The sequence below is a fragment of the Nicotiana sylvestris genome, chromosome 12 (assembly GCF_000393655.2).
Source record: "Nicotiana sylvestris chromosome 12, ASM39365v2, whole genome shotgun sequence".
NCBI classification, from domain to species: Eukaryota; Viridiplantae; Streptophyta; class Magnoliopsida; order Solanales; family Solanaceae; genus Nicotiana; species Nicotiana sylvestris.
In genome coordinates, this window is record NC_091068.1 from 154,992,368 (window position 1) to 155,019,893 (window position 27,526).

Here is a 27,526-nt window from a genome sequence, read left to right on the forward strand (position 1 = left end):
CATCTCTATATGCTACCGAGGATGCACACCTATCCCTGCCTACTATACTTGCTACAAAGGCACACATCTATTCGCGCCTACTAAACAACGTGCAATTAGGAATGGATTGGATCAAGTAGGATTGTCATATTGGAGGATCGTGTAATATTTTTGAACGGACCTAATGACAAGGCTAAAATAGTGCAACATTTTCTTGTAATGATAAATTCAAATAGGAGCCAGCTTTTGGTACATTACTTTGAAGTGAGAATTCTCTTAATTAGCAGCAAGCTAGCAAGTCTTCTTGAATGAATATTGCCTTCGCAAGAAGGAAGTAGTTTAGTAGAGTGAATTACATTCAGTTGCCTGAATTCTTTTAGTAAAGAGATTCTCTCCACCTGGTGATCATTGATCTAATATAACTATCATACCAAGGATAAAATAATGGACATAACTTCTGTGCTGACCTTGCGTAAAATCTGCGGCAATCAGAAATATTGAAGCACGGTTGTACACAATTGTTCGGGTTGGAGCTACACCATCATTAAATCTTGTAGTGCGCAAGCTCGTTGTCTTACTTGTTGGTTAGAATTCCTTCTTCTTGAACAGAAGAACTTACAGATATTCCTCGACTATTACTCCGCTCCTCGGTCCACGGATGGTCTCGCCAATTTTGCACAAAGGTGGATGTTGCTGAGTTTTTTGGATACCATCACGAGACAAAATGACAATGTTTTTGCAACCCAACGTTTTTTTTTCCACGGAGCAGTAAACGTTGGTGTGATTGGTTAGGTATGAGCAATCTATGCTACAAATCGATTTTGCCGGCATGTTTGTCCTCCTCTATTATGAATAATCCACCCAAACAAGGACCTTGATCTTTAAGATTTTGCTCATAAACCCTGCAAGAGTAATAAATTCATATATTTCTTAAACAGGAAATCTTGCTATGATTTGTTTCTCCACTTCAGTTTGGATGCAAATCGCTGTCATTGCTTACTTCTGAACTGCGATGCAGCTCGATTTGTTTCTTTGACTTCTTTGCAGGCGTTTTGCCATTGTGAAAAAACAGGTAATTAGGCCAATAACCAAATATTAAATGCTTGAACAGTTCGCAATATGCAGCAAAATATTAGATGCTTCAATAGCTGAAGATGACCGTTCAACAAAAAGCTACATGCCGCAACAATTAATGATTTACCTTTTTTCTTATCAGCTACCTCACTGATTATGACGGCAAAATGCACATTTGAGGATATCAGATGATCGTGTCTCAACTTTCAAACATACCAACTAGATTGATAGGTATTAACTCAATTGAACATATTCAGCTTCTTGTAGTAATCCGTTGTGGTAACATCTTTCTTGATTCAACATGTAGACCTATCGCTGTCGGGATATCCTTTCATGTATAAGTGGCATTGTAACTTGATAACCACTCCATGAAATTTTTTCCTTTACCAATGAAACATCCAATGTTCTTCCTATCAATCCTGAGTGGACATCCCACCCGTAGCAGTATTTCCTTGATCAACCCTTTCACAGGGGATTCTCCTCTAACAACACTGTGTTTTCCCGTCCCACATACCACTGTGATTTCCGCAGGAAGAACGCGATTTTCAGCAACAAGCTTGCATTGAAGCTGATGAAACCATTGTAATATGACCACATAAGCAGAGCTCAAATGCATCCCATGCAAGTCCAGCTTCAACTCTGAAGGGTTCCACTGCATTGTTTCCTCCAAAACCGATGAGCCAACCAGTATCTTCACCAAACCAGCTTCATTCTCATTCAGATTGCCCATTAACTCTTCCAGAGAAAGAGGAAGACTCTTTGGATCTTGCAGCAAATGACTAATCGTGGGGCATGAATTCAACACCGAATTGTAAGTCCTGATAGAAAATGGAACATCTGAAGCTTTCATTTTTCGGAGCCACGACACCATTTCTGAAAGCTCGTACTGAGATCCAAATGAATTAAGCACCATATTCGCACCAACTGTATCTAATTTAAGTCCCAGACCATCCATTTGACCAACAATCCTTTTCATTTCGCTAAAGCATCCTGATTTCCCATATGAGTAAACTAGAGCTCTAAATTCAAACTTTGATAATTTCAATCCTAATTCCTTCATCTCTTCCATGAATTCCTCAGCTTCACGCGGTAATCCAATAGAACAAAATGCATCCACCATCGAGGCATACCCTTGTTGCTTCAAATAAACAGACGACGAACACAAGATAACCTGCTTCAATTTTGTAACAAAATTCAAAACTCCTCTCTCCGATTTTTGCTTAGATAGTGAATGAATCAACTGAGAGTAGAAACTACACAAATCTCGTTCTCGGCTTCCCAATTTAGAAACCGTTTCAGTAACTAGGGTTTCAGCTTCATCAAATCTCTCTAGCTTGTAAAGCAATGCAACCAAGTCAGCCACTAGTTTCGAATTCCAATCAAACCATGACGCTTCACTGATTTCCAAATACAACTGCAAATAAACACTTTGCCTTGCATTCAATCAGATTAATTGTATTAGAAATTAAGTAGGAAACTGGAATAGATATAAATTTTATACATTGACAGTGAAATTATTTTACACTATCAGTGAATTGTAACCTTAAATAGTAGGTTAGTTAACATTTTTACCAGATTACTAATTAATGCTTATCCAGAGATTTTTGTGTAATACTTTTAAGTTACATACACCGTCAAGGTAATGTGTAATCTTGAAAATAAGATATATTACCTTCTACAACAGCTAAAAATGACCTCATAGCGCACATCTTACTTGAACTGACAAAATATATAGCTTAAATTATACTTTAATTACCTAATAAGTTAATCTGATTGTATAAACATTGAAATACAAAATAATATAACTGCAAACATATTTCGCTTGGCAGCGTATCATTCTTAGCTTAATCAATGAGAAGGACAAACTGAAATAGATGATAAGAGAGAGACGTACGGGGAGGGCAAGAGAAGAGAGGCGAAGGTTAGAGGTAGTAGGAGATAGGAGCTGAGATAGAGTACTGAGAGCAACGTGTTTTGAAGAAGAAGCGACGAATTTCCGTAGCAAGCGGTGAGTAGCGGATATATCGTCGGAATCGGTGGCGATAAGGGTGGAGATAAAGCGGTGGCCTTGTTTGCTTAATGAGCAACGAGGACTACCTGACTGTGCGTGACGGTTCCAGAGGCTTATCCGGTGAAGTGGCAGCGTCAACGGCGCCGGAACTAGGATACTTCCGATCATCGTTTTGGATAAATAATCGAATCTATCGTGTAAAATGGCAACGATACAAATTTGCCCCTAAATTTTTCCAAATGGTTTTGCACTATAGTTAACCAAAATTTGTCCTTATTGTGTTATGAAATGATAGTACGCTAAGCTAAAAGAGTACTATGACGACGGTCCATGATTTTTTAGTTGTTTTCGTGTAAATTAAGAAATTCATCTTTTAATATTAATTAGCAATGAAATTAATTATATTAATATTTACTATTTCTTCACATAAATAATCCTAACACATACTCCAATACTATTTACTCCAAGGACAATATAGGAAAAAAATAATTAATCCGTTCTTGAAATCTGGAAAAATACTTATGGACCACAAATAAAAGGCCAAAAAATTACTTATTTTGGACCGAAGGGAGTATTACGTTAAGACTTAAGAAGTTAACTGTTGATAGAAATTTCTTGTGTTTATATAGTTTTGTCCTTAATCTAGTTGTAATTTTCAATTGAGTCCCTATGTTAAGAAACTTAGGGGTCGTTTGGTTTAGAGAAAATTGTGCGCGGATTAATTGTACAGGGATATGTAATGCCATAACTAACCGCTTTTCTTGTGGAAGACACACACTTCTATTTTTTAGTGCCAATAGAAGATTGTGAGGTGTCGTCCAATGCAGTAATCAATGTTTACGGCTTGTTTGGATGGCTGTCACATATTGTATTGTATCGTATTGTTACTTTAAATACGATATTTATTTTGATTGTTACTTAAATTTTGTTGTATCGCATCGTCAAATTCGTTGTTACGTAACGATGAAAAGTGTCACTTTATAGAACGACAAATTTTGTGTGATCGCATCGTTACCTTATTTTTCTCTTTCATCTTGCCCTTCCTTATTATATTAAATAATAATTTTATTTTATCCTTTACCCTACCTTTTTATATAACTAGTATCTATAAACGTGTGTTGCACGTTAATAATAGCACGTGATGGTTTAAATATTAATTTGTTATGAAGGAACAATAGAATTTAATTAATGAGAGAAATCTTATATATAATATTACAACAATCATCTAAATGACGAAAAATATTGTTACATTAGCATAATACGTGAATTCAAAATGAAAGGATATCATCAGAACTTACATAAATGATCAATTTTAGTGATGTTAAGTAGATAATTATGTATTGCGGTATAAAGTTATCTAATGTGATAGTATCTTACCGAACACTTTTTTATATTGATATCTCTCTTGAAAGTGCAAAATATAGTTATTCATGTAAGAAAATATATTGTGGTAAATATAGTTCAATATTTAGGATGTTTGTCCTTGTGCTTTATTTATTATAACTACAAAACATAAACATACTGAAAATTATTTTCAAACAAATTTAAAAGGATATTCTTTAGTTTCGAAAGACAAAAGTTGAATTCGGGAATAAACACATACTTAGAAGCACATTGAGCAGTATCATAAGTTCTGCATGTATGATGTTTGTAACGACCCGACCGGTTGTTTTGAGCTTTTGCACTTCGCTTGCCAGTTATTGGGCATTACTTGCCCCGTGTGGTGTATTATGACTTATGTAAATCATTGGTGTTGGGTTTCAGGTTAATCAGAATGAATTTGGAAGAATAGTTCTCAGTTGAAGCTTGAAATTTGAAAGGTTTGACCAAAATTTGACTTATGTGTATTTGATCTCGGATTAGAATTTTTATGATTTGGTTAGCTCCGTTAGGTGATTTGTGACATAGAAATGTGATCGGAATTGGTTTTGGAGGTCCGGTGTAGAATTAGGTTTGAATTGGCGAAGTTAGTATTTTGGCGAATTCCGGTTGATAGGCGAGATTTTGATATAGTGGTCAGAATGAAATTCCGAGAGTTGATATAGCTTCATTATGTCATTTTTGATGTGTGTGCGAAATTTCAAGTTACTCGGACATCGTTTGGTCGGGTTTTTGATCGAAAGAGTATTTCGGAAGTTTTTGAAAACTTAGGCTTGAATTCGATGAGTTTTGGGTAATTTGATGTTGTTTGAGGTGCTTTGATGATTGGAGCAGGTTTGAATGATGTTATGAATTATGTTGGCATTTTTGGTCGGGGTCCCATGAGGCTCGGATAAGTTTTGGAAGAGTGTTTGGAAGATTTTGCCATTTTGAGCATAAGCATGTAATGATCCAAAGGTCCATTTTTAGTTCTAGAGATCAAAATTTGATTTCGAAACTTCTGGAATTTTGATAATGAATTATAGGACTGATCTGAAAAGTTTGGTCTAATTTCATCAAGTCGCGATTGGGTTTTTGACACTAAACATGAGTTAATTGTTTAACGAGTTAAATGGGTATTGAACTAAGCAAATGAGATCCGAATTGAGTTTCGACTGAAGGGCTATGTTTGTATCATTATTTGTGACTCATAGGAACAAGAATCATCGAATTTCGAGGTTCCAGGCTCGAGAAATGAATTTTTGAGTAAAATTATTTTTTGAAAATATTTAAGGAAAATGGAAATGAAATTTGATTAGAAAGTGATGATATCGGGCCTGTATTTTAGTTTTGGTGTCCGGTACAGGTCTTATATATGGTTTATGCACTTTCTGTAAAGTTTGGTTGAAAACGGACGTCGTTTGACATGTTTCGGACTCAAAATGGAAAATTTGATGTTTTATGAAATTTGAAAGAATTCTTGGATTTTAAAGCTTAATTCATGGTATATGACGTTATTTTGGCGATTTGATTGCACAGTTAAATTCGTAGGATGTTGTTGAGTTAGTGTATATGTTTGGTTAGGAGCCCCGAGGGCTCGGGAGTGCTTCGGAGGTGTCTCGGAGTGACTTCGGACTTAGGGAAAATTGCAGAAAATTGCAGAAACAGTATCGTGCACAGTACCCCATGAACAGTACCCCATGAACAGTACCGTGAACAGTAAAAATGTATGAACAGTACCCCGAAAATTCCTGGACAGTGTATAATTCGGGAGTCCGAGATTTTTCCCATTTTTTGAGCTATGGAGCTCGGATTGAAGCGATTTTCACCATATGGATTGGAGTAAGTGTTCTATATCTAAAAGTGATTATATTTAATGATTCCATGGTTATTTTCATCATGAATTAGTGAATCAAATGGAAGAAATTGGAGAAAATTGTAAACCTTTCAAAAACGAAAATTCTAGATTTGGAGGCCGAATTGTTGTCGGATTTTGGTAAAATTTATATGGTTGGACTCGTGGTTGGATGGGATTTCATATTTTGTAACTTTTGTCGGGTTTCGAGATGTGGGCCCCACGGGCAAATTTTGAGTGTAATTTCGGATTTTTGATGAAAAATGTAGAATTTCATATGGAATTAATTCTTATAATTTTTATTAACTGAATCGAATCGTTATGGCTAGATTCGAGGCATTCAGAGGTCAATTCGAGGGGCAAAGGCATCGCGAGCTAGAGAATTAGCCGGTTCGAGGTGAGTAATGATTGTAAATGATGCCCTGAGGGTTTGAAACCCCGGATTGCACATCGTAGTGTTATATTGAGGTGAGACTGGATGATGAGCGCGGGGTCTTTTACTACTGGGGATTGTGACTTGGTCCGTCCCGATTGATGATTTTACTGCGTATTTTACTGAAACTTATTTGTTATCATCATGATTTGGGTTGTTTGCCATATTTGGGCTTTATGCCAATTATTTGAACCCTTCGGGGATTTTTATCTCTATTTCCTCACTGTTTTGACTTATATCTAAACTCAGTCCTATTGATTATTATTATTTTACAAACTCAACCACTTTTATACAGATTTGAAACTCAAATGATATTTCTAAATGATATTTTGGGCTGAGAACTACTGTTTTACAAATGCCCGAGAGGCTTATGATAATTTCGGACTGAGTGAGGCCGAGCGCCATATGTGAGGATATGTTGAGTGATATGAGGCCGAGGGCCTATGATACTTTATACGCCACGCGGTGGCTTGAGTGATGTGAGGTCGAGTGATATGAGGCCGAGGGCCTATGATACTTTATACGCCATGCGGTGGTTTGAGTGATGTAAGGCCAAGTGATATGAGGCCGAGGGCCTATGATACCTTATATGCCACGCGGTGGCTTGAGTGATGTGAGGATATGCTGAGTGATGATGCCATGAGGTGGCTTGATATAGCGCTTGGGCCGTAAGGGGACCCTCCGGAGTCTGCACACCCACAGTGAACGCGGGTACCCATTATGCTGAGTGATTGATACTATGCTCGAGGGGATGATATGAGTGATTGTGAGGTAGCCCGCGGGGCTGATACTGTTCTGAGAGTGAGCCCGAGGGGCTGATACTGTACTGAGTGACTAATATTGTGCCCGAGGGGCAGATTTCTACTTGTTATTTTGATACTGTGCCCGAGGGGCAGATTTCTACTTGTATTTTGATACTGAGCCCGAGGGGCAGATTTCTACTTGTTATTTACTGCCAAATTACCTGTTTTAATTGTTTTAAAAGAGATTTCATTTGATATTTCACTGATTTACTGGTTTTAAGTGATTTCACTGCTTCTGTATAGAATGATTTGTGCCTGTACGTATTTTCTTGCTTTCAGTCATTATTTATATATATTACTCACTAAGTCAGAGCACTCACATTACTCCCTGCATCTTGTGTGTAGATTCAGGTATGTTTTGGCTGATCGGAGGCAGAGTCATCAGAGTTTGGCAAGGTAGTTACCGGCGTTCGCAGCACTGCTTTTCTCTCTCCTTATTTCATTAGTCTGTATTTGTACACTCTAGGCTTTCAGTTGTATTTATACCCTAGTAGATGCTCGTGACTTGTGACACCCCGGTTAGGGTTGTGTCGGGCTGGGTTTCCGCATTTTATCTATATTTTCCGCTATTTGGTATTATTAAACCATGTTGTACTATAATTGTGTTAAATAACTGTTTAAAAGGACGAATTGGGTTAGACTGGCTGGCCTTGTCTTCACGAGAGGCGCCATCACGACCAGGTTCGGGATTTGGGTCGTGACAAGTTGGTATCAGAGCCTAGGTTACATAGGTCTCATGAGTCATGAGCAGGTTTAGTAGAGTCTCGCGGATCGGTATGGAGACGTCTGTATTTATCCTCGAGAGGCTGCGGAACCTTTAGGAAAAATTCACATTTTGAATTCTTATCGTGCGTCCTTGATTCAGCTTTAAAATTAATTATTCAAATTCCTTCCACGTGTTCGCATGCACATGAGCGCTCAGTATTATATATGCCTTGATGGCTTGTGATTCCCCGATCGAGGGGCGAGATGTGATCTCTGTAAGTTGATGTTGGGCTAGTCTGAAGGACTTGAGGCCGGATCTTTGCCTATGGCTTGAGCACCGAGGTGCTGATTGTGTGAGCAAGTATTTTTGAACTTATATGTTCGGTAGTGTCCCTATTAGTGGGAGTGATGGCTGGATAACTATGTGATGAGTATGTTAGTACTGCGAGATGTATCCATCTTGATTTAAGGTATAGCCCCGAGTTATGGGTGTGCAAAGAGTCTTTTCATGTGTCCTAGTTGGGAGTGAAGTAAATTTCATGTTGCGGTATGAGTTTAGACTCAGGAAGACTAAGTGACTTCGTAATGGTTATGACGGTGGAAGGTATACATAAATGTTAGTTTAAGGCGAAGAAGGTGGGTTATCTCATGCGAAGTGTTCTAAGGTTGTACGATCCTTATGTGTCTGTTAGATTTGCGAGTGAAGGATATGTGTTGCAACTTAAATTGGGTCGCTTAGTGAGTGGGTGTAACTGTTGAGAGAGTGGAATGCGAGATTTGCAGAAGAGTTAAAATTCTAGATGATCTGTGTTTTCACAAGCTTATAAAAGATTTGAGTTTAATCTCATTATGGTATCATGGCATCAATAGAGTATAATCGTTATGAGTTATTGAGCGTGTGTTGATCTATGGCTTCGAGCCAAGTGGGGGAGTCCGCTATTGAATAGTTGATTGCACGGTTATGTGCTCTAATGGTTCCAGTTTGAGGCGTATTTGTAAATCAGTTGTGGCTCGAGTAAAGGAAATTTCAATAAAGTTTATGTTATGCTTTATGGGTGTACGAGAATCGGGGAATGACTTGAGTTGTGGTTGGTAACGAATGCTCGGTGCATAGAGCAAGAAATTGCTTGGTTATATTAGAATGAGGTCACATTTTGCGGTATCAGAGTGCCAATGAGGCACGGGTAGTTTTGTTCGTTAGGTCAGGTAAGTTGCAGTTTGAATAAGAGTGAATGACTTTCGAGAATGGTTCTAATGTGTTCAGGATTCTACATGGAATGTGGAACAATCGGGTATCTTAAGGTTGTGTATGTGTTAGAGACTGTATTTTCATTGGAAGAGGTCAAGACTTGTGGTATTTTTATGTTAATTATGGGATTCTATGTATCAGTATCAGGAAAGTAAAGGTAACTGATTTAGATTCACAGGAAGTTCTTCAGAGTAAAGTATTCTGGAATGTGGTGTTTCTGGGAATATTTGAGAGAGTATTCAGCGGCTTATGGGTCTTAGATAGTGTGGTCTTGTTCTTGGGTCTCGTGTAGTGAGCCTGGGTTGAGGAATTGTGGTGCTACAGCAAGAGGGAATATCAAGTTGAAAATGAATCAGAAGGGAAATCAGATAGATGGAATAGCTTGATAGTTGCGCCAATCAGTATGGTAAGGATATGATTAACTCCTTGTGCGTGTTCGAGGTAATGAGCTCTTACAAGTATTTTGCAGCAATGCTCTTGGGTTTTGATGGCTTTCTTAGCTTGGCCGAGTTAGAAGGATTCAGTCTTGGCAGGTCTGATTTGTGCAAAGGGAATTCGGAGAGTTCTTGATGGTTTTTACCGCGGTTTGGAGATATATATTTTCTATGGGCATGCAGAGCATGGGATGTGTAGTGACTTTTCTTCTAGATGGGACCAATGGAAAGTTCTTGATTAGTTGAGTACGTAGATTCGTGTGGCTCGGAAGGGAGATGAAGTTCTCATGTTATACCAGGATGGTATGGTATGTGCGGTATGTAGTGGAGGATCGAGATTTGCGTGTGTAGAGTTACAGTTCAGTTCTGAAAGGAAGTTCATAAAACTCTTAGGCAGTGGGTAGCCTTAGATGGTTAAGGGAATGATATTTCTAATTAGAAGTGATTTGACGATAGTATATGTTCAAAAAAAGGGTAACATAATAAAGTGGATGGCACTTCAGTAGTATTGCGGCACTTTCTGGCTAGATTGACCGCTGATATTCGAGTTTGCTTGGTGGCACAGAAGAATGTTTTTGTATCTCTCGTGAAGTGATTGGGTACTAGAGGTGAGTTATATATGAGAGTCAGAATTGGGATCAGATATGGTAATTCATGTGTTTTATGGACTTGGAGACTAGGAGTTCTCATATACAGGTTAGATTGTGGTTGTGGATGGCAAAATATGGGTAAGTTAGTCAGATATTAGTATGTGCTATGATTCAGTCATTGTGGACCTTCGAAGGATTATTTATCGGTTGTGTGTAACTGGAGTTGATGTATGGTCCATTGGTAGACCAATATGGGATATGTGTCCGGCATCAAGACGGTTTTGTTGACTTCGAGTTGCTGTTGGCGAAGAATGTGTTGCTTCGGTTGTTTTGAGCTATTAGCAATTATGGAGATCTATGCGTTACCTTTCAGTGTTGTGAGACATTATGATCTGTTGGTTATAGGTACCTATGGTGTGGTTCTATCGGAGTTTCATAATGGAAGTCGAGCGGGAAGAGTAATTGTGTTGAATTAGATGAGATCGTTGGGATCATCAATGAATACAATGGATTCGATTTCAACATGTTGGAAGGATAATATCGAGGTTCGGCTCAGAAATTTGCTTTGGTATTTGCCAAAAAAAAAAGTGGCTTCATGAATGGTTGATCTGGGAAATGGTTATGGCTTATTGCGTGTTTCATTATCATTGGCAGTATATGAAAGTGCTGGAATGAGACTTTAGTTGATAAGAGATTTTCTACCTGTATTCGGTTGTTGCGTACAACTGCTATGAATGGAATTTATCTCTACATATGTTTGAGTTATGTGGTATGTCATATAATTGCACCTAACGATGCAGGTATGGGAGAATACAGCTTTTTCGGACTTATTCAAAGTATAGATGTGAGATTCTGATCTTATAGATGATTTCAGAAGTGGAAATGTGGTTCTAACGTTTATGTGCTAGGTTGGATTGTGAAAGTTCAGTTACATTGTGTTATCAGACCTATATGAGATAGGGTAATATAGGATCACCCCCGGGTATATGCATGGTAAAGTTATTCAGCTATTGATTGGCTTTTAGAACAACTCTGAGTACGTTCGAGGACGAACGTGTGTTTAAGTGGGGGAGGATGTAACGACCCGACCGGTCGTTTTGAGCTTTTGCACTTCGCTCGCCAGTTCTTGGGCATTACTTGCCCCATGTGGTGTATTATGACTTATGTAAATCATTGGGGTTGGGTTTCAGGTTAATCAGAATGAATTTGGAAGAACAGTTCTCAGTTGAAGCTTGAAATTTGAAAGGTTTGACCAAAATTTGACTTATGTGTATTTGATCTCGGATTGGAATTTTTATGATTTGGTTAGCTCTGTTAGGTGATTTGTGACTTAGGAGTGTGATCGGAATTGGTTTTGGAGGTCCGGTGTAGAATTAGGCTTGAATTGGCGAAGTTAGTATTTCGGCGAATTCCGGTTGATAGGCGAGATTTTGATATAGTGGTCAGAATGGAATTCCGAGAGTTGATATAGCTTCATTATGTCATTTGTGATGTGTGTGTGAAATTTCAGGTTATTCGGACATCGTTTGGTCGGGTTTTTGATCGAAAGAGTATTTCGGAAGTTTTTGAAAACTTAGGCTTGAATTCGATGAGTTTTGGGTAATTTGATGTTGTTTGAGGTGTTTTGATGATTGGAGCAGGTTTGAATGATGTTATGAATTATGTTGACATTTTTGGTCGGGGTCCCATGAGGCTCGGATAAGTTTTGGAAGAGTGTTTGGAAGATTTTGCCATTTTGAGCATAAGCATGTAATGATCCAAAGGTCTATTTTTAGTTCTAGAGATCAAAATTTGATTTCGAAACTTCTGGAATTTTGATAATGAATTATAGGACTGATCTGAAAAGTTTGGTCTAATTTCATCAAGTCGCGATTGGGTTTTTGACACTAAACATGAGTTAATTGTTTAACGAGTTAAATGGGTATTGAACTAAGCAAATAAGATCCGAATTGAGTTTCGACTGAAGGTCTATGTTTGTATCATTATTTGTGACTCATAGGAACAATAATCATCGAATTTCAAGGTTCCAGGCTAGAGAAATGAATTTTTGAGTAAAATTATTTTTTGAAAATATTTAAGGAAAATGGAAATGAAATTTGATTAGAAAGTGATGATATCGGGCCTGTATTTTAGTTTTGGTGTCCTGTACAGGTCTTATATATGGTTTATGCACTTTCTGTAAAGTTTGGTTGAAAACGGACGTCGTTTGACGTGTTTCGGACTCAAAATGGAAAATTTGATGTTTTATGAAATTTGAAAGAATTCTTGGATTTTAAAGCTTAATTCATGGTATATGACGTTATTTTGGCGATTTGATCGCACAGTTAAGTTCGTAGGATGTTGTTGAGTTAGTGTATATGTTTGGTTAGGAGCCTCGAGGGCTCGGGAGTGCTTCGGAGGTGTCTCGGAGTGATTTCGGACTTAGGGAAAATTGCAGAAAATTGCAGAAACAGTATCGTGTATAGTACCTCATGAACAGTACCCCGTGAACAGTACCGTGAATAGTAAAAACGTATGAACAGTACCCCGAAAATTCCTGGACAATGTATAATTCGGGAGTCCGAGAGTTTTCCCATTTTTTGAGCTATGGAGCTCGGATTGAAGCGATTTTCGAAGCGATTTTCACCATATGGATTGGGGTAAATGTTCTATATCTAAAAGTGATTATATTTAATGATTCCATGGTTATTTTCATCATGAATTAGTGAATCAAATGGAAGAAATTGGAGAAAATTGTAAACCTTTCAAAAACGAAAATTCTAGATTTGGAGGCCGAATTGTTGTCGGATTTTGGTAAAATTTGTATGGTTGGACTCGTGGTTGGATGGGATTTCATATTTTGTAACTTTTGTCGGGTTTCAAGATGTGGGCCCCACGGGCAAATTTTGAGTGTAATTTTAGATTTTTGATGAAAAATGTAGAATTCCATATGGAATTAATTCTTATAATTTTTATTAACTGAATCGAATCGTTATGGCTAGATTCGAGGCATTCAGATATCAATTCGAGGGGCAAAGGCATCGCGAGCTAGAGAATTAGCCGGTTCGAGGTGAGTAATGATTGTAAATGATGCCTTGAGGGTTTGAAACCCCGGATTACACATCGTAGTGCTATATTGAGGTGAGAAACGCGCTGGATGATGAGCGCGGGGTCTTTTACTACTGGGGATTGTGACTTGGTCCGTTCCGATTGATGATTTTACTGCGTATTTTACTGAAATTTATTTGTTATCATCATGATTTGGGTTGTTTGCCATATTTGGGCTTCATGCCAATTATTTGAACCCTTCGGGGATTTTTATCACTATTTCCTTACTGTTTTGACTTATATTTAAACTCAGTCCTGTTGATGATTATTATTTTACAAACTCAACCACTTTTATACAGATTTGAAACTCAAATGATATTTCTAAATGATATTTTGGGCTGAGAACTACTATTTTACAAATGCCCGAGGGGCTTATGATGATTTTCGGACTGAGTGAGGCCGAGGGCCATATGTGAGGATATGCTGAGTGATATGAGGTCGAGGGCCTATGATACTTTATACGCCACGCAGTGGCTTGAGTGATGTGAGGCCGAGTGATATGAGGCCGAGGGCCTATGATACTTTATACGCCATGCGGTGGTTTGAGTGATGTGAGGCCGAGTGATATGAGGCCGAGGGCCTATGATACTTTATATGCCACGCGGTGGCTTGAGTGATGTGAGGATATGCTGAGTGATGATGCCACGAGGTGGCTTGATATAACGCTTGGGCCGTAAGGGGACCCTCCGGAGTCTGCACACCCACAGTGAGCGCGGGTACCCATTATGTTGAGTGATTGATACTATGCTCGAGGGGCTGATATGAGTGATTGTGAGGTAGCCCGCGGGGCTGATACTGTTTTGAGAGTGAGACCGAGGGGCTGATACTGTACTGAATGATTGATACTGTGCCCGAGGGGCAGATTTCTACTTGTATTTTGATACTGAGCCTGAGGGGCAGATTTCTACTTGTTATTTACTGCCAAATTACCTGTTTTAATTGTTTTAAAAGAGATTTCATTTGATACTTCACTGATTTACTGGTTTTAAGTGATTTCACTGCTTCTGTATAGAATGCTTTGTGCCTGTACGTGTTTTCTTGCTTTCAGCCGTTATTTATATTTATTACTCACGGAGTCGGAGTAATCACATTACTCCCTGCACCTTGTGTGCAGATTCAGGTATGTTTTGGCTGATCGAAGGCAGAGTCATTAGAGTTTGGCAAGGTAGCTGCCGGCGTTCGCAACACTGCTTTTCTCTCTCCTCATTTCATTAGTCTGTATTTGTACACTCCAGGCTTTCAGTCGTATTTATACCCTAGTAGATACTCGTGACTTGTGACACCCCGGTTAGGGCTATGTCGGGCTGGGTTTCCACATTTTATCTATATTTTCCGGTATTTGGTATTATTAAACCATGTTGTACTATAATTGTGTTAAATAACTGTTTAAAAGGATGAATTGTGTTAGACTGGCTTGCCTTGTCTTCACGAGAGGCGCCATCACGACCAGGTTTGGGATTTGGATCGTGACAACGTTATTGTACAAACTTCTATATACCATATGTGTACCATTATATAAGCTATTTAGTGAATCTAAGTTTTCAGTAGCATGACGGACATATTTTTCTTCAAAATCAACCTATATGCAATGGAAGATCATTTTTAACTTAGTCTATTATATACATGGCGACACTAACATATGTAAGAAATAATAAATTTGACAACAAACATATATAGTAGAAGGCCATTTGGTATTAAAGTATTTAAGTATTCTTCTTGGTAGTTATTGTTGGTATCATCTTCTGCTAAGTTAGACTTGAAAAATATTTTGTTTTTACCATAAAACTTAGCAATCAACATTTTATTTAGTTAATCAATATATTCATTTCTGCTAGCTAAGAAAGCTCTTTAATTTCTATCATGTAATATGCACAAATTGCATTTTAATCTAATGATGAAAATATTTTCCTTATTAAATGCACTACTATTACTATTGGGGTTGATAACCAAGTGTTCTAGTAGAATCAAATCATCTTTTATTGGATGCTCTTCTTAGTTTCCTATACGAAGCAAGAAGTCACTGAATGTTAGATCTATTCTTACTATTATATTTCTTTTCATTTGAATATTTTTCATTTGAGGTCATAAGTATAATTTTGGCAAGCTAGCTTTTACAAATTATGTTTTGGTCACTTTTGGAACTACTGATCGTACTTGATAGAAATCACCTCCCAAACTATTATTTTTCTACCAAACGGTTCATCGATATCCATCATATCTCTAAAACTGTGGGTGATTATTTCAATCGTATGACGCTTAACCAAAAGCGCTTCATCCCATATTATCACTTTTGTCTTCCTTATAAATTTAGCATTATTGCTCTGATTTGATATTTATGATGATTAATTCAGTTATTTGAAGAGATATATCAAATTTGAAGTGAGTTGTACGACCTCATAATAAAATCGTTGCTAGTACACCACTTATTCTTATTACTAACAATATCATGTCTCTTGATCTGACATTTGCAAGTAATGCATGACATAGAAATATTATTTCGATTCCACTGGAGACATCTACAAAGGATAATCCCACTATACCAGAGTCAATTTTTTATAATATAGTCTTGAAAGCTCATTTTTGTTTAGGATTTAGCTTTAGTTGTGCTTCCTCAAACACTTGTATGGCCTTCTTAATATTATATTAATCTCTTTTACTTTGTGATCTATTTTTTTAATCTCTAATACACTTTTTATGGAATAAATTTATGTACCCTAAGATTTTTGTAACTTAAAAAATTATTTTACTCATATGATGATTTATTAAACAATTTAATTGAATTCTCTTGCTAAATAATTAATTGAAAGATTTGATTGTTTAGTTTTAACATAAAATATAATTTATTTTCTGTTGAATTATATTCTTAATATTAGTTCATTTCATGTTTGGATATTCAACCGTGATTATAATTTTATCCACCATAAGTTTTATTTTCAAAGAGTAAAAAGATCGATGACATTCTACGTTTAGATCTTTATGTTTGTAAAATCATTAATGGTATGGATTCTTACCAACCTTTTCTTTCTTTTCTCACACATTATATTCGTAAAAAATTTCGTAGTTGTTCTTTAATAATTGGGTATATTTTTCTATATTACACGAAAAATTGATAATAAAAAAAATTATTATTTGAGTAGGAAACCATTCAGATGTACTATAATAATATATTATCTTCCGAATTTTTTTCTCAATTTCAACGCTTTATGCAGTCCGTTTAGCATTACTTTTTTGTTGGTATTGAATATTATAGAGTGGTAATGTATTATCATGTGACGACCCGGTCAGTCGTCTCATGAGTACCCCTCCGTTTCCCCCATTTTAGCATCTTTACGCTTCGTTATCCGTGTTTTATGTGATCGGGTTGATTAGTTCGAGTTCGGAGAGGATTTGGCAAGAAATGAGACACTTAGTCTCTTTTAAGAAGGCTTAAGTTGGAAAAGTCAATCGGATGTTAACTTATGTGTTAGAAGGCTCGGAAGTGAGTCCTGATGGTTCGGTTAGCTTCAAGAGGTGATTTGTGACTTAGGAGCGCGATCGGAATGGGTTTTGGAGTTGTAGAGAAGATTTAGGCTTGAATTGGTGAAATTGATATTTTGGCAAATTCTGGTTGACAGGCGAGATTTTGATATAGGGTCGGAGTGGAATTCCGAGAGTTGCAGTAGCTTCGTTGTGTCATTTGGGATGTGTGTGCAAAATTTCAGGTCATTCGGACAAGATTTGATAGACCTTTTGATGGAAAGCATAATTTAAGAGTTCTTGGAGTTCTTAGGCTTGAATCCTATGTTAAATTGGTGATTTGATGTTGTTGGAAGCATTTCGAAATGTTGAACAAGCTTGAATGATGTCATGGGATGTGTTGGTACAATTAGTTTGAAGTTTCGGGGGTCCCAGGTAGGTTCCGGGATGTTTTAGGCCGAAAATCATAGTTGCAGCAGATCCAGGAGGGTTGCAGGCCCCAGAACTCACCCATGCGGTCCGCACAAAAATGAGTACGCCCGCGGTGAGTGCTGTGCGGACCGCACAAAAGCGGGCGCGGGCGCGGTAGGCATCGCGCGGACCGCACAAAAGTGGGCGCAGCCGCGGTGAAGAACCTTCCCGCTAGTCCAACGTCGGAAGCTCATATCTTTTGATCTACAAAGAATTTTGAGGTGATTCAAAAACAAAAGTTGTAGCCCATCGTTTCTAGTTTCCATAAAGGTAAGGATATCAAAATTTGGACATATGTGGCAAACGTTATGGCCAAAATACTAAATCCTATCACTGCAGAGAAAGGCCTGTGCGGCCGCGGTTGTGTTTGCGCGGGCCGCACTGGCTTGCGCGGACCGCGGTCGTTTTGGTGCGGCCCGCGGTAGCTGAAATCTGAGGGGCTACCTATAAATACGAGGTTTTGGGTTTTATTTAATATTTTGACCTAGAGAACTCGGATTTTGGCGATTTTTCGAAAGTTTTTCAAGAAATTCATCGGGGTAAGTGATTTTAACTCAGATTTGGCTAGAATACATGAATCTGTCACTGAATTCATCATTTAATTCGTGATTTGGGATGGAATTTGGGAAGAAAATTATGAAATCTTTCAAAAATGTAAAATGATGATTTGAAGGACCAAATGGTATCGGAATTGGATAATTTTGGTATGGTTAGACTCGTGAGGGTATAAGGATTCTGAAAATGTAAATTTTACCCGATTTCGAGACGTGGGCCCGGGGCTCAGGTTTTGCTAATTTCGAGATTTTTGATATTTTTCGAATGTTTTCGCTTGGGCTATTCTCCCTTAACATATTGTGACTTATTCGTTATGATTTTGGATAGATTCGACGCGCGTGGAGGCCAATTTGAGAGGCAAGGGCATAGCGAGCTAGAGTTTTGGCCTGTTTGAGGTGAGTAATGATTTTAAATGATGTCCTGAGGGATTGAAACTCCGGATTTGCACAACGTAGTGCTATACTAAGTTGAGATACACGTTGTGTGACGAGCGTGAGGTTCAATGCTATGGGGATTGTGACTTGGTCCATCCCGAATGATATTTTACTACATTTTTGATTGAGACATATACTTTATTATTGTGAATTGGGCTTGTTGCCATGCTTGGGGCCTTGTGCCGACCTGTAGAACCCTTAGGGGATGTTTGACTGATTTTCCTCACTTATTTTGTTAAAGAATTTATATCCTCAGTCATGTTTCCAATTGTTTAAGAATGATATGAACCAGATTTTTGAAATGTTAATCATAAATAGGAAGAGATATGAGGGCTCAGATCCCGACCGTACATTATGCCTGATAGGCTGTGATTTTTAAATGACTGAGAGGGGTCGAGGACCCAATAGTGAGGATATTTATATTATGAATCGGGTTGCACGCCGCAGCAATTACATATTATGGATCGGGCTGCACTCCGCAACAATTACTTATATGGATCGGGCTGCACGCCGCAACAATTATATAGCGCTTGGGCTGAAGGAGCCCCTCCGGAGTCTGCACACCCCGAGCGTAGTCGACTATTATTATTATGGATCGGGCTGTACGCCACAGCGATATACGGATCGGGCTGCACACTGCAGCGGTATATATATTTATTGATTCGGTTATCGTGAGAAGTATATGAATTGAGAACTGAGGATAAGAACGAATAAATGAACTGAAATGCTTGAGGAGCTGATTTATACTGATTATATCTGTTTTACCTGGTTTAAAGAATTTCACATGATTTCCTCATTCACTGCTGCTTAAACGATTTTACTGTTTTGGTATAGAACTGCTTAGTGCCTTTACGTGTTTTTATACTGTCAGCCATTATTTATTGTTATTACTCACAGGGTCGGAGTACTCACATTACTCCCTGCACCATGTATCTAGGTACAGGTATTCCTGAGGCATAGAGCGAGCTTTCCTGCCATTCGGTATTCATTGGAGTTATCGAGATAGCTGCATGGCGTTCGCAGACCGGATTTCTCCTTCTATCTCCACTTATTATTCCACATTTTAGATATATTTCTGTATTAGATTGTTTGAAACCTTGTATTAGAGGCTCAGACTCATGACACCGGATCAGTGGGCTATTTTATAGAGATTTTTCGTGATTATGGTTTCCGCACATTTCATTTGTTAAAATTCATACTTCTATTTATATCAAATTGGTATTAAATCCCAAAAATTGGTATTGAATTATAAAGAAAGAGATTGTGAGATGTTAATTGGTCGGGCTTGTCTAGCATTGTGTTGGGCGCCATCACGGCCGGGGTTTGGGGTCGTGACATATCAATATGAAGGATTCTTATGGATTTGATTGTATTAAACCTTCCTACATATTTTAAATAAGAAGTTAATAGACAAGATTGTATTAATTTTAAAATATTAACTATTAAAAAAATTAACATAAAAATTATTGTAGTCCAAAAAAAGTTATTACAACTATGTTTTTTTCCGATGAGTTCTTTTGTTTAATAATCGGCCTTTATAATAAAATATACTATCTTGTTTCTAAATGGATTTTGGCAATATAACCTTTTTTACTCTTTAAAAATAGAGTTTACATTGGACAATATTGTAATTTAATCATTTTCTTAATATTTTGGATTTAGCAATCAGCTAAAATTTTATTCATTAAATCGTTCCTTATTTGAACTATGTAATAAATCCTAATATTTAGGACTTTAAAGTTGATTAAGATTTTAACCTTATAAAATTACTTCCTTATTAGAACTATGTACGAAATATATAACTATAATATGTTTCACCTTAACTTGGAAAATCAAACGTGTATATATGCATGTATCTAGGTCATTATATAGCATAACTAAAGTCACAAGTCTCTCTCCTAAAGCTACAAAACTACAAAGAAAGTAATTTATGAATTGCAACAATAATTATATTTCACTAGAACGCACATCTATTTTAATATCTAATATCGATGCCCGAAAATAATTATAATAGTAGGATTCCTAAAGGTAATCATGTAGAATTTCTAATGTATAGTATTATGTCCTAAAACTAATAGGATTACAAGGTTAATGTCTAGAATTCCAATTATGTCCTTTTATTGTGAGTTATTATGCTTAATATTAAAAGGTTATTTTTGTAATCCAACTTTTTATTCATGCTTTTATAATAATATAGATAGATAATTCTACCCCGTACCTTACTTCTTTTTTTTTATATAATATTGCAAGTTTATTCTTCATATTTTTAGTGCATGACATCATCAAACGACGGCAAACAATACAATCTATCCAAATATTGTATACATCAAAACGATACAATACAATATAATACAATATAACATAATATTGTACAATACATTATGAAACAATACAGAATAACCATCCATACAAGCCGTTAAGTAGCATCCTTGATGATGGGCGTTGGCATTGTCCAAGAAAATGTTAAAACCATGATCATTACTGGCTTTGCAGGTATTTATAGCATGGCAATGGGAGAATTTGTCATAAAGTTAGCTCAAATAAAGAAGTCAGCCGTGGCCTCGAGTATTGCATTTTTATTAATTGGGTGTCGTTGTGCTATTCTTGCTGCTACATTTGTATCATAAGTTGAAATATCACGAGGAACAATTTAGGCACAAACAAGAAATTTAGCAAAAACTATATATAAGGAATTTATTAAATTAGAGAAAGAACTTGGTACGAGGCTTTTGCGCAACTCATAAATTCTTGAATCTCTCATATGTCGTAGCTACCTCTCCATGCTAGAAAATATGTAGTAGCACCCCTATTTATAATATTCAAAACAAAAACCTATTCCAATATAAAATTGGTAAAAACAAATCCTAATAAGGCATGAATTAAATAAACTACCAAATATCAAATCTTAGACTACTTAGAAATACTAATTAATCTTGGTTTAATTTCCAACAGCCTCCCTTAAACCAAGATCTTCAAACTTGCTCATGCCATGAGTAACATCAAGCCGTGTAGAAGTCAAGTACTTTAGATTCTCCACCAATTCTCTAAAATATGTTGCATCAACAAAGTCACGAGTATCGTCTTTAGTTAACATCAGTTTCCCTTCAATATTGGCCATATATGATTTGTCTTTAACCATGGTAATCCCTCCAAAATATCATCAATATAATTTTTCTTTACTTTGAAATCATCTACTTCTCGAGTTGCCTTATAGTTAGACTTGTACTCCCATTAAACTCCAATTGAACATCGTATAGGTTGTAGAGTAATGCCACCAATAGATATTTCGTCTTGCTCCTTGAAACATGTTATCTCGAACAATGGCGCAAAATTTATTTCATCTTCAATAATCATGTGTTGTAGTTCTGGATCCCAAGATATTTTTGCATCAATCTTGTGTAGATCATCAGAGACTTTCTCTTGATGAACCATCTTGCTTTTTTCGTTAATAGGTTCATCTTCAATACTATCAAATAACTTGTCAGGTGAAACACCAACCTCTTTTGGACGAACGTCCCTTGCAACCACTTCTTCCTTTTAAGCAACTGGAGAAATTTTTGGCAGATCAATTTGAATATTATTTGACTTTCCTTCGCATTCAATAGAATCTCTATCACAACAAAAATTACATGTACCATCTCTTCCTTTCTCCTCTGTTTCTGAATTTTGGCCTTCTTGATTTATCTCCGCCGGATTTGATGTGTCTTATTTTCTTTTGGTTGATCATCCTTTTCTCGTGATGCCTCCTCCAATGTATCATCTTTTTGTTGATTCAGTGATCTCTCATATATCACTAATTCTCCTTCTAAATTATCAAGTCCGAGAGTGCTAAGATCTTTGGTAGCCTCAAGAATAACTTTCTTGTTGCTATACTTTAAACTTAGAAACTCCAATACTTTTTCAACAATTTTAACTTCTTCCAATACTTCTCAATTGATCCTTAGACCATTGACTATTTCTTCAATTCTCATAAAAAATTCTTTGACAGACTTTGTTGGTCCCATATGAGCCAACTCAAATTGACTCCTAAACTCTTGCAGTTTCTCCTTTTTTATGTCAGTAACTTTTCGATATGATTTCACCAAGATTGTCCAATCCTCCTTTGATGACTTTGCATACAAATATTTTTTAGATATATACAAATCGACTTTGATGGCGAGATAGTAGTGTGCCTTATAATCTAAATGTATTTTGTTCTCCAATTGCGTAGCTGCATCACCTGTCAATGTTGTGCCTTCTAGGGATTCCTCAAATCCTTTATCAATGATGGACTATAATCCAATATCCTTAAAAAAATTCTCCATCTGTTGATACCAAGTTTCAAAATTACTTTTGCCCTCAAATACAAAAACAGGACAATTAGGTAATAGAGTATCCATTTATTTTGGATCTCCTACCGGCTCTGACAGGATCTCACACAGGCTCTGATACCAATTTGAAGGATTGAAATACCCTAAGAACAATTTGGGTACAAGCAAGAGATTTAGCAAAAGCTATATATAAGAAATTTATTAAACTAGGGAGAGAACTTGGTAGGGGGCTTTTGCACAACTCATAAACTCTTGAATCTCTTATATGTCGTAGCTACCTCTCCACACTAGAAAATATGTAGTAGCACCCCTATTTATAATACTACAAAACAAAAACTTATTCCAATATAAAATTGGTAAAAACAAATCTTAAAAAGACATGAATTAAATAAACTACCAAATATCAAATTCTAGACAACTTAAAAATAATAATTAATCTTGATTTAATTTCGAACAAGCTTGCTGTTATTGTGGCTGCAGTGAGCTTGGTATTGTTAGCATTTGGAGGAATTGGTGCTTTCTCGAGCAGAAGTCCTATCTTATGCCAGAGTATTAATTGGTGGTCGGATGGCTATTGGCTCTACTAGGCACTAGCCAGAAAATGTGATTGGAATTTTATGCTACTGTCTAGCTCTTATCCTGGTTTAATTAGTTTCATATGCTTATTGTACTGCATTTTGATTAAATACCCTTTGTGCAATAATACCGTGAGGCATGCTTTGAACTTATATTGATCTTCCTACTGAAAAGATTAGCTATAGTATACTGCCTTAGAGGACTTATCTATGATTTGCTTGGCATCATCTACAATGGCAATCTAACATTTCGATGAAACTAAATAAATCAATTACGCTTCAATCTCTATATCCAGGTACAGGTATTCCTGAGGCATAGAGCGAGCTTTCCTGCCATTCGGTTTTCATTGGAGTTATCGAGGTAGATGCATGGCATTCAGAGACCCGATTTCTCCTTCTATCTCCACTTATTATTCCGCATTTTAGATATATTTCTGTATTAGATTGTTGAAACCTTGTATTAGAGGCTCGGACTCATAACACAGGATCAGTGGGCTATTTTATAGAGATTTTTCGTGATTATGGTTTCCGCACATTTCATTTGTTAAAATTCATACTTCTATTTATATCAAATTGGTATTAAATCCCAAAAATTGGTATTGAATTATAAAAAAAGAGATTGTAAGAAGTTAATTGGTCGGGCTTGCCTAGAATTGTGTTGGGCGCCATCACGGCCAGGGTTTGGGGTCGTGACAAGTTGGTATCAGAGCCTAGGTTAGTTGGTCTCGCGAGTCATGAGCCGGTTTAGTAGAGTCTCGTGGATCGGTACGGAGACGTCTGTATTTATCCTCGAGAGGTTGCAGAACCTTTAGGAAAACTTCGTATTCTTGAATTCTTATCGTGCATCCTTGATTCAGCTTGAAAAGTAACTCTTGAAATTCCTTCCACGCGTTCGTATGTGCGCATGAGCGCTTAGTATCAGATATGCCTTGATGGCTTGTGATTCCCTGATCGAGGGGTGAGATATGATCTCTGTGAGTTTGATGTTGGGCCAGTCTAGAGGATTTGAGGTCGGATCTTTGCCTATGGCTTGATCACCGAGGTGCAGATTGTGTGAACAAGCGTTTTGAACTTATATGTGCGGTATTGTCCCCATTAGTAGAAGTGATGGATGACAACTATGTGATGAGTATGTTGGTACTGCGAGAGGTATCTATATGACTTGGAAGTGACGAGGAAGGTCTGATGGATGATAGATGAACTATTAAGTGTTTGATTTCCGTTGTGGTTGGATGTGTAGCCCCGAGTTATGGGCGCGTGAAGAATCTTTTCATGTCTCCTAGTTGGAGTGAAGTAAATTTGATGTTGCGGTATGAGTTCAGACTCAGGAAAATTAAGTGACTGTGTAATGTGTATGACGGTGGAAGGTATACAGAAATGTTATATTGAGGCGAAGCACGCGGGTTTTCTCCTACGGTGTTCTAAGATTGTGTGATCCTTATGTTGTCTGTTAGAAGATCTCATTCACAAGTGAAACATATGTGTTGAAACTTAAATTTGGGTCACTTAATAGAGTGGGCTTAACTGTTACGAGAGTGAATGTGAGATTTGCATAGAGTTAAAGTACTTGATGGTCGGTGTTTCAAGAGCTTATGAAGGACTGAGTCTAATCTCACTATGGTATTATGGAAACAAAAAAAGTATACGCGTTATAAGTTATGGTGCGTGTTTTGATCTATGGCTTTGAGCCAAGTGGGGGAGTCCACTATTGAATAGTTGATTGCACGGTTATTTGCTCTAATGGTTCCTGTTTGAGGCATATTTGTGAATCAGTTATGGCTCGAGTAAAGGAAATTTCAATAAAGGTTATGTTATGCCTTATGGGTGTACGAGAATCGGGGAATGAATTGAGTTGTGGTTGGTAAGGAATGCTCGGTGCATAGTGCAAGAAGTTGTTTGGTTATATTGAAATAAGGTCACATTCTGCGGTGTCAGAGCGCAAATAAAGCACAGGTTGTTTGGTTCATTTAATCAATCTAACTACGGTTTAAGTAGAGTGGATGCCTCTAGAGAATGGTCCTATTGTGTTCAAAATTTTACATGCAATAATTGTAGGCTTTCAAGTTGTACTTATGGATAGAAACTGAGGTTTCCTTGGAAGACGTCAAGACTTGTGGTGTTTTCTATATTAATTATGGGATTCTATGTATTAATATTAGGAGGTAACTGATTTAGATCCGCAGAAAGTTCTTCAGAGCGAAGTATTTCGGATGTAGTGCTTTTTGGAATATTTGAGAGAGTAGTCAGGCTTATGGTTCTTAGACAGTGTGGTTTTACGCTTGAATCTTGTGTAGCAAGCCTGGGTTGAAGAATTATGGTGCTATAGCAAGAGGGAATTGCAAGTTGAAGATGAATCAGAAGGAAGTTTAGATAGATGGAGCAGCTTGATAGTAGACCGGATCAGTATGGTAAGGATATGATTAACTCTTTGTGTGTGTTCGAGGTAATGAGTTCTTACAGGTATTTTGTAGCAATGCTCTTGGGTTTTGATGGCTTGCTTTGCTTGGTCTAGTAGAAGGATCAGTTGAATTTGTGCAAATGGAATTCGGAGAGTCCGTGAGGATTTCTACTGCGGTTTGGAGATGTATATTTTCTATAGGCATGCGGAGCATGTGAGGTATAGTGATTTTTCTTTGTGATGGGATCAATGGAAAGTTCTTGACTAGTTGAGTACGTAGATGTCTGTGGCTCGGAAGGGAGATGAAGTTCTCAAGTTATACTAGGATGGTGTGGTATGTGCGATATGTAGTGGAGGATCGAGATTAATGTGTGTAAGGTTCAGTTCAGTTCTGGAAGGGAGTTCATAAAACTCTTAGGCAACTGGTAGTTTCAGATAATTAAAGAAATGAACGTCAGATGGTTTGAGAAGGAATCTTCAGATGATTAAGGAAATGATTTGATGAGATTATATGTTTCAGAAAAATAAAAGCAATGCGATTAAGTTGATGGCACTTCGGTAGTAGTGCGACACTTTTGGGCTAGATCGACTGCTGATATTCGAGTTTGTTTGGTGGCATAAAAGAATTTTAGAGTATCTTTGGTGATATGACTGGGTATTAGAGGTGTGGCATGTATTCGGACGGCGAAGTTAGGATCAGATACGGTGGTTCATGTGCCGTCTGGATTTGGAGACGGAAGTTCTTATATTCAGGCTATGTATGGTTATAGATCGTGTATATCGACACTGTTTAGTAACTATCGTGGTTTGGAGACCCGAACGGATCTTTTGTTACTTGGTAGATTAGATCTTAGACGTGATATAAGGTTCAGACTGGTTATCTCTGTGTTGTGTTATTCTGGGCTATTGCGCTAAGGCGGCACTGTTGGCTATCGGAAAATGCCACGAATTGAGTGGCGATGTTCGATGGATCATGTCCTATTAGAGAGATTTTTATATTTCGAAGGCCTAACGGACGGCTGGGAAGGATTTGCCTTTCTTAATTGGACTCTTGTAATGGGAGCCAGTGCTGAGGCTCCTCATATTAATTCAGTTCCGGTAGTAAGGGACTTTTCGGATGTGTTTCTTGTGGCCGGGCATATCGCCAGGCAAGGTTGTTGATTTTGGTATTGATTCGATGCCGAGTACCGTATCGTATGACACCGACAGAGTTAAGGGAGTTTTAGAGCAGCTCCAGGATTTTTGTGATAAGGAGTTCGTTGGCAGGCCAACACGGATGCGTGTTCTAATTTGAGTCGGCTTGGTTGGCTCCGAATTGTATTGCTGAGGGATGTGCTGATTCGATTGTTATTGAGCTTATTAGTAATCTAGGGAGATCTATGAGTTACCTTTCTGTGTTGCAAGGTGTTGTGATTCGTTGGCTATAGGCACTTATGGTACGGTTCGATTGGGGTTTCATAGTGGAAGTCGAGCAGGAAGAGAAATTTGGTATTGCTCGGTGAATGGTGTATTGGTTATGTCTTGTCGGGTTTGTGTGATGTAGGTTATTTGCTCTACTGTGGGTATGATGATTTTCTTTGGTTCTAGACATCAAATTGTACGTGGTTATCGATTTCGAGCATAGTGACTTGAGGTGGTCCATATAGAGTAGTGTTGGATAGGATCACACATCGCAGATATGTAGAGGTATGATCTTGCGGGTTAGATTCGTGTATTACGTTCCTACAATGCGAGTCGGGTCTCAGCCT

At 37.5% G+C, this 27,526-nt stretch overlaps 1 protein-coding gene across 1 annotated transcript; it reads right to left on the bottom strand.

The window, feature by feature from the left end:
• Positions 1-223: 223 nt before the first annotated feature.
• On the bottom strand, positions 224-21,634 carry LOC104213350 (pentatricopeptide repeat-containing protein At2g17033). Its single transcript, XM_070164709.1, has 3 exons — positions 21,446-21,634; positions 3,151-3,254; positions 224-2,486 (listed from the first exon to the last, which is right to left on the bottom strand). Exons 1-3 carry the CDS (start codon positions 21,632-21,634, stop codon positions 1,385-1,387), a joined length of 1,395 nt encoding a protein of 464 aa, XP_070020810.1. The 3' UTR covers positions 224-1,384.
• Positions 21,635-27,526: the final 5,892 nt, after the last annotated feature.

Excerpts from the sequence above, each read along its gene's own strand:
- LOC104213350 (XM_070164709.1), bottom strand. The coding sequence starts at position 21,634 with ATGGTTAAAGACAAATCATATATGGCCAATATTGAAGGGAAACTGATG. Across the intron at positions 3,255-21,445 it reads ATCTTGGTTTAAGGGAGGCT|ATTCGATTATTTATCCAAAA; the intron begins GTTGGAAATTAA and ends TTTACACGATAG. Across the intron at positions 2,487-3,150 it reads GAACCGTCACGCACAGTCAG|GCAAAGTGTTTATTTGCAGT; the intron begins GTAGTCCTCGTT and ends ATTGAATGCAAG.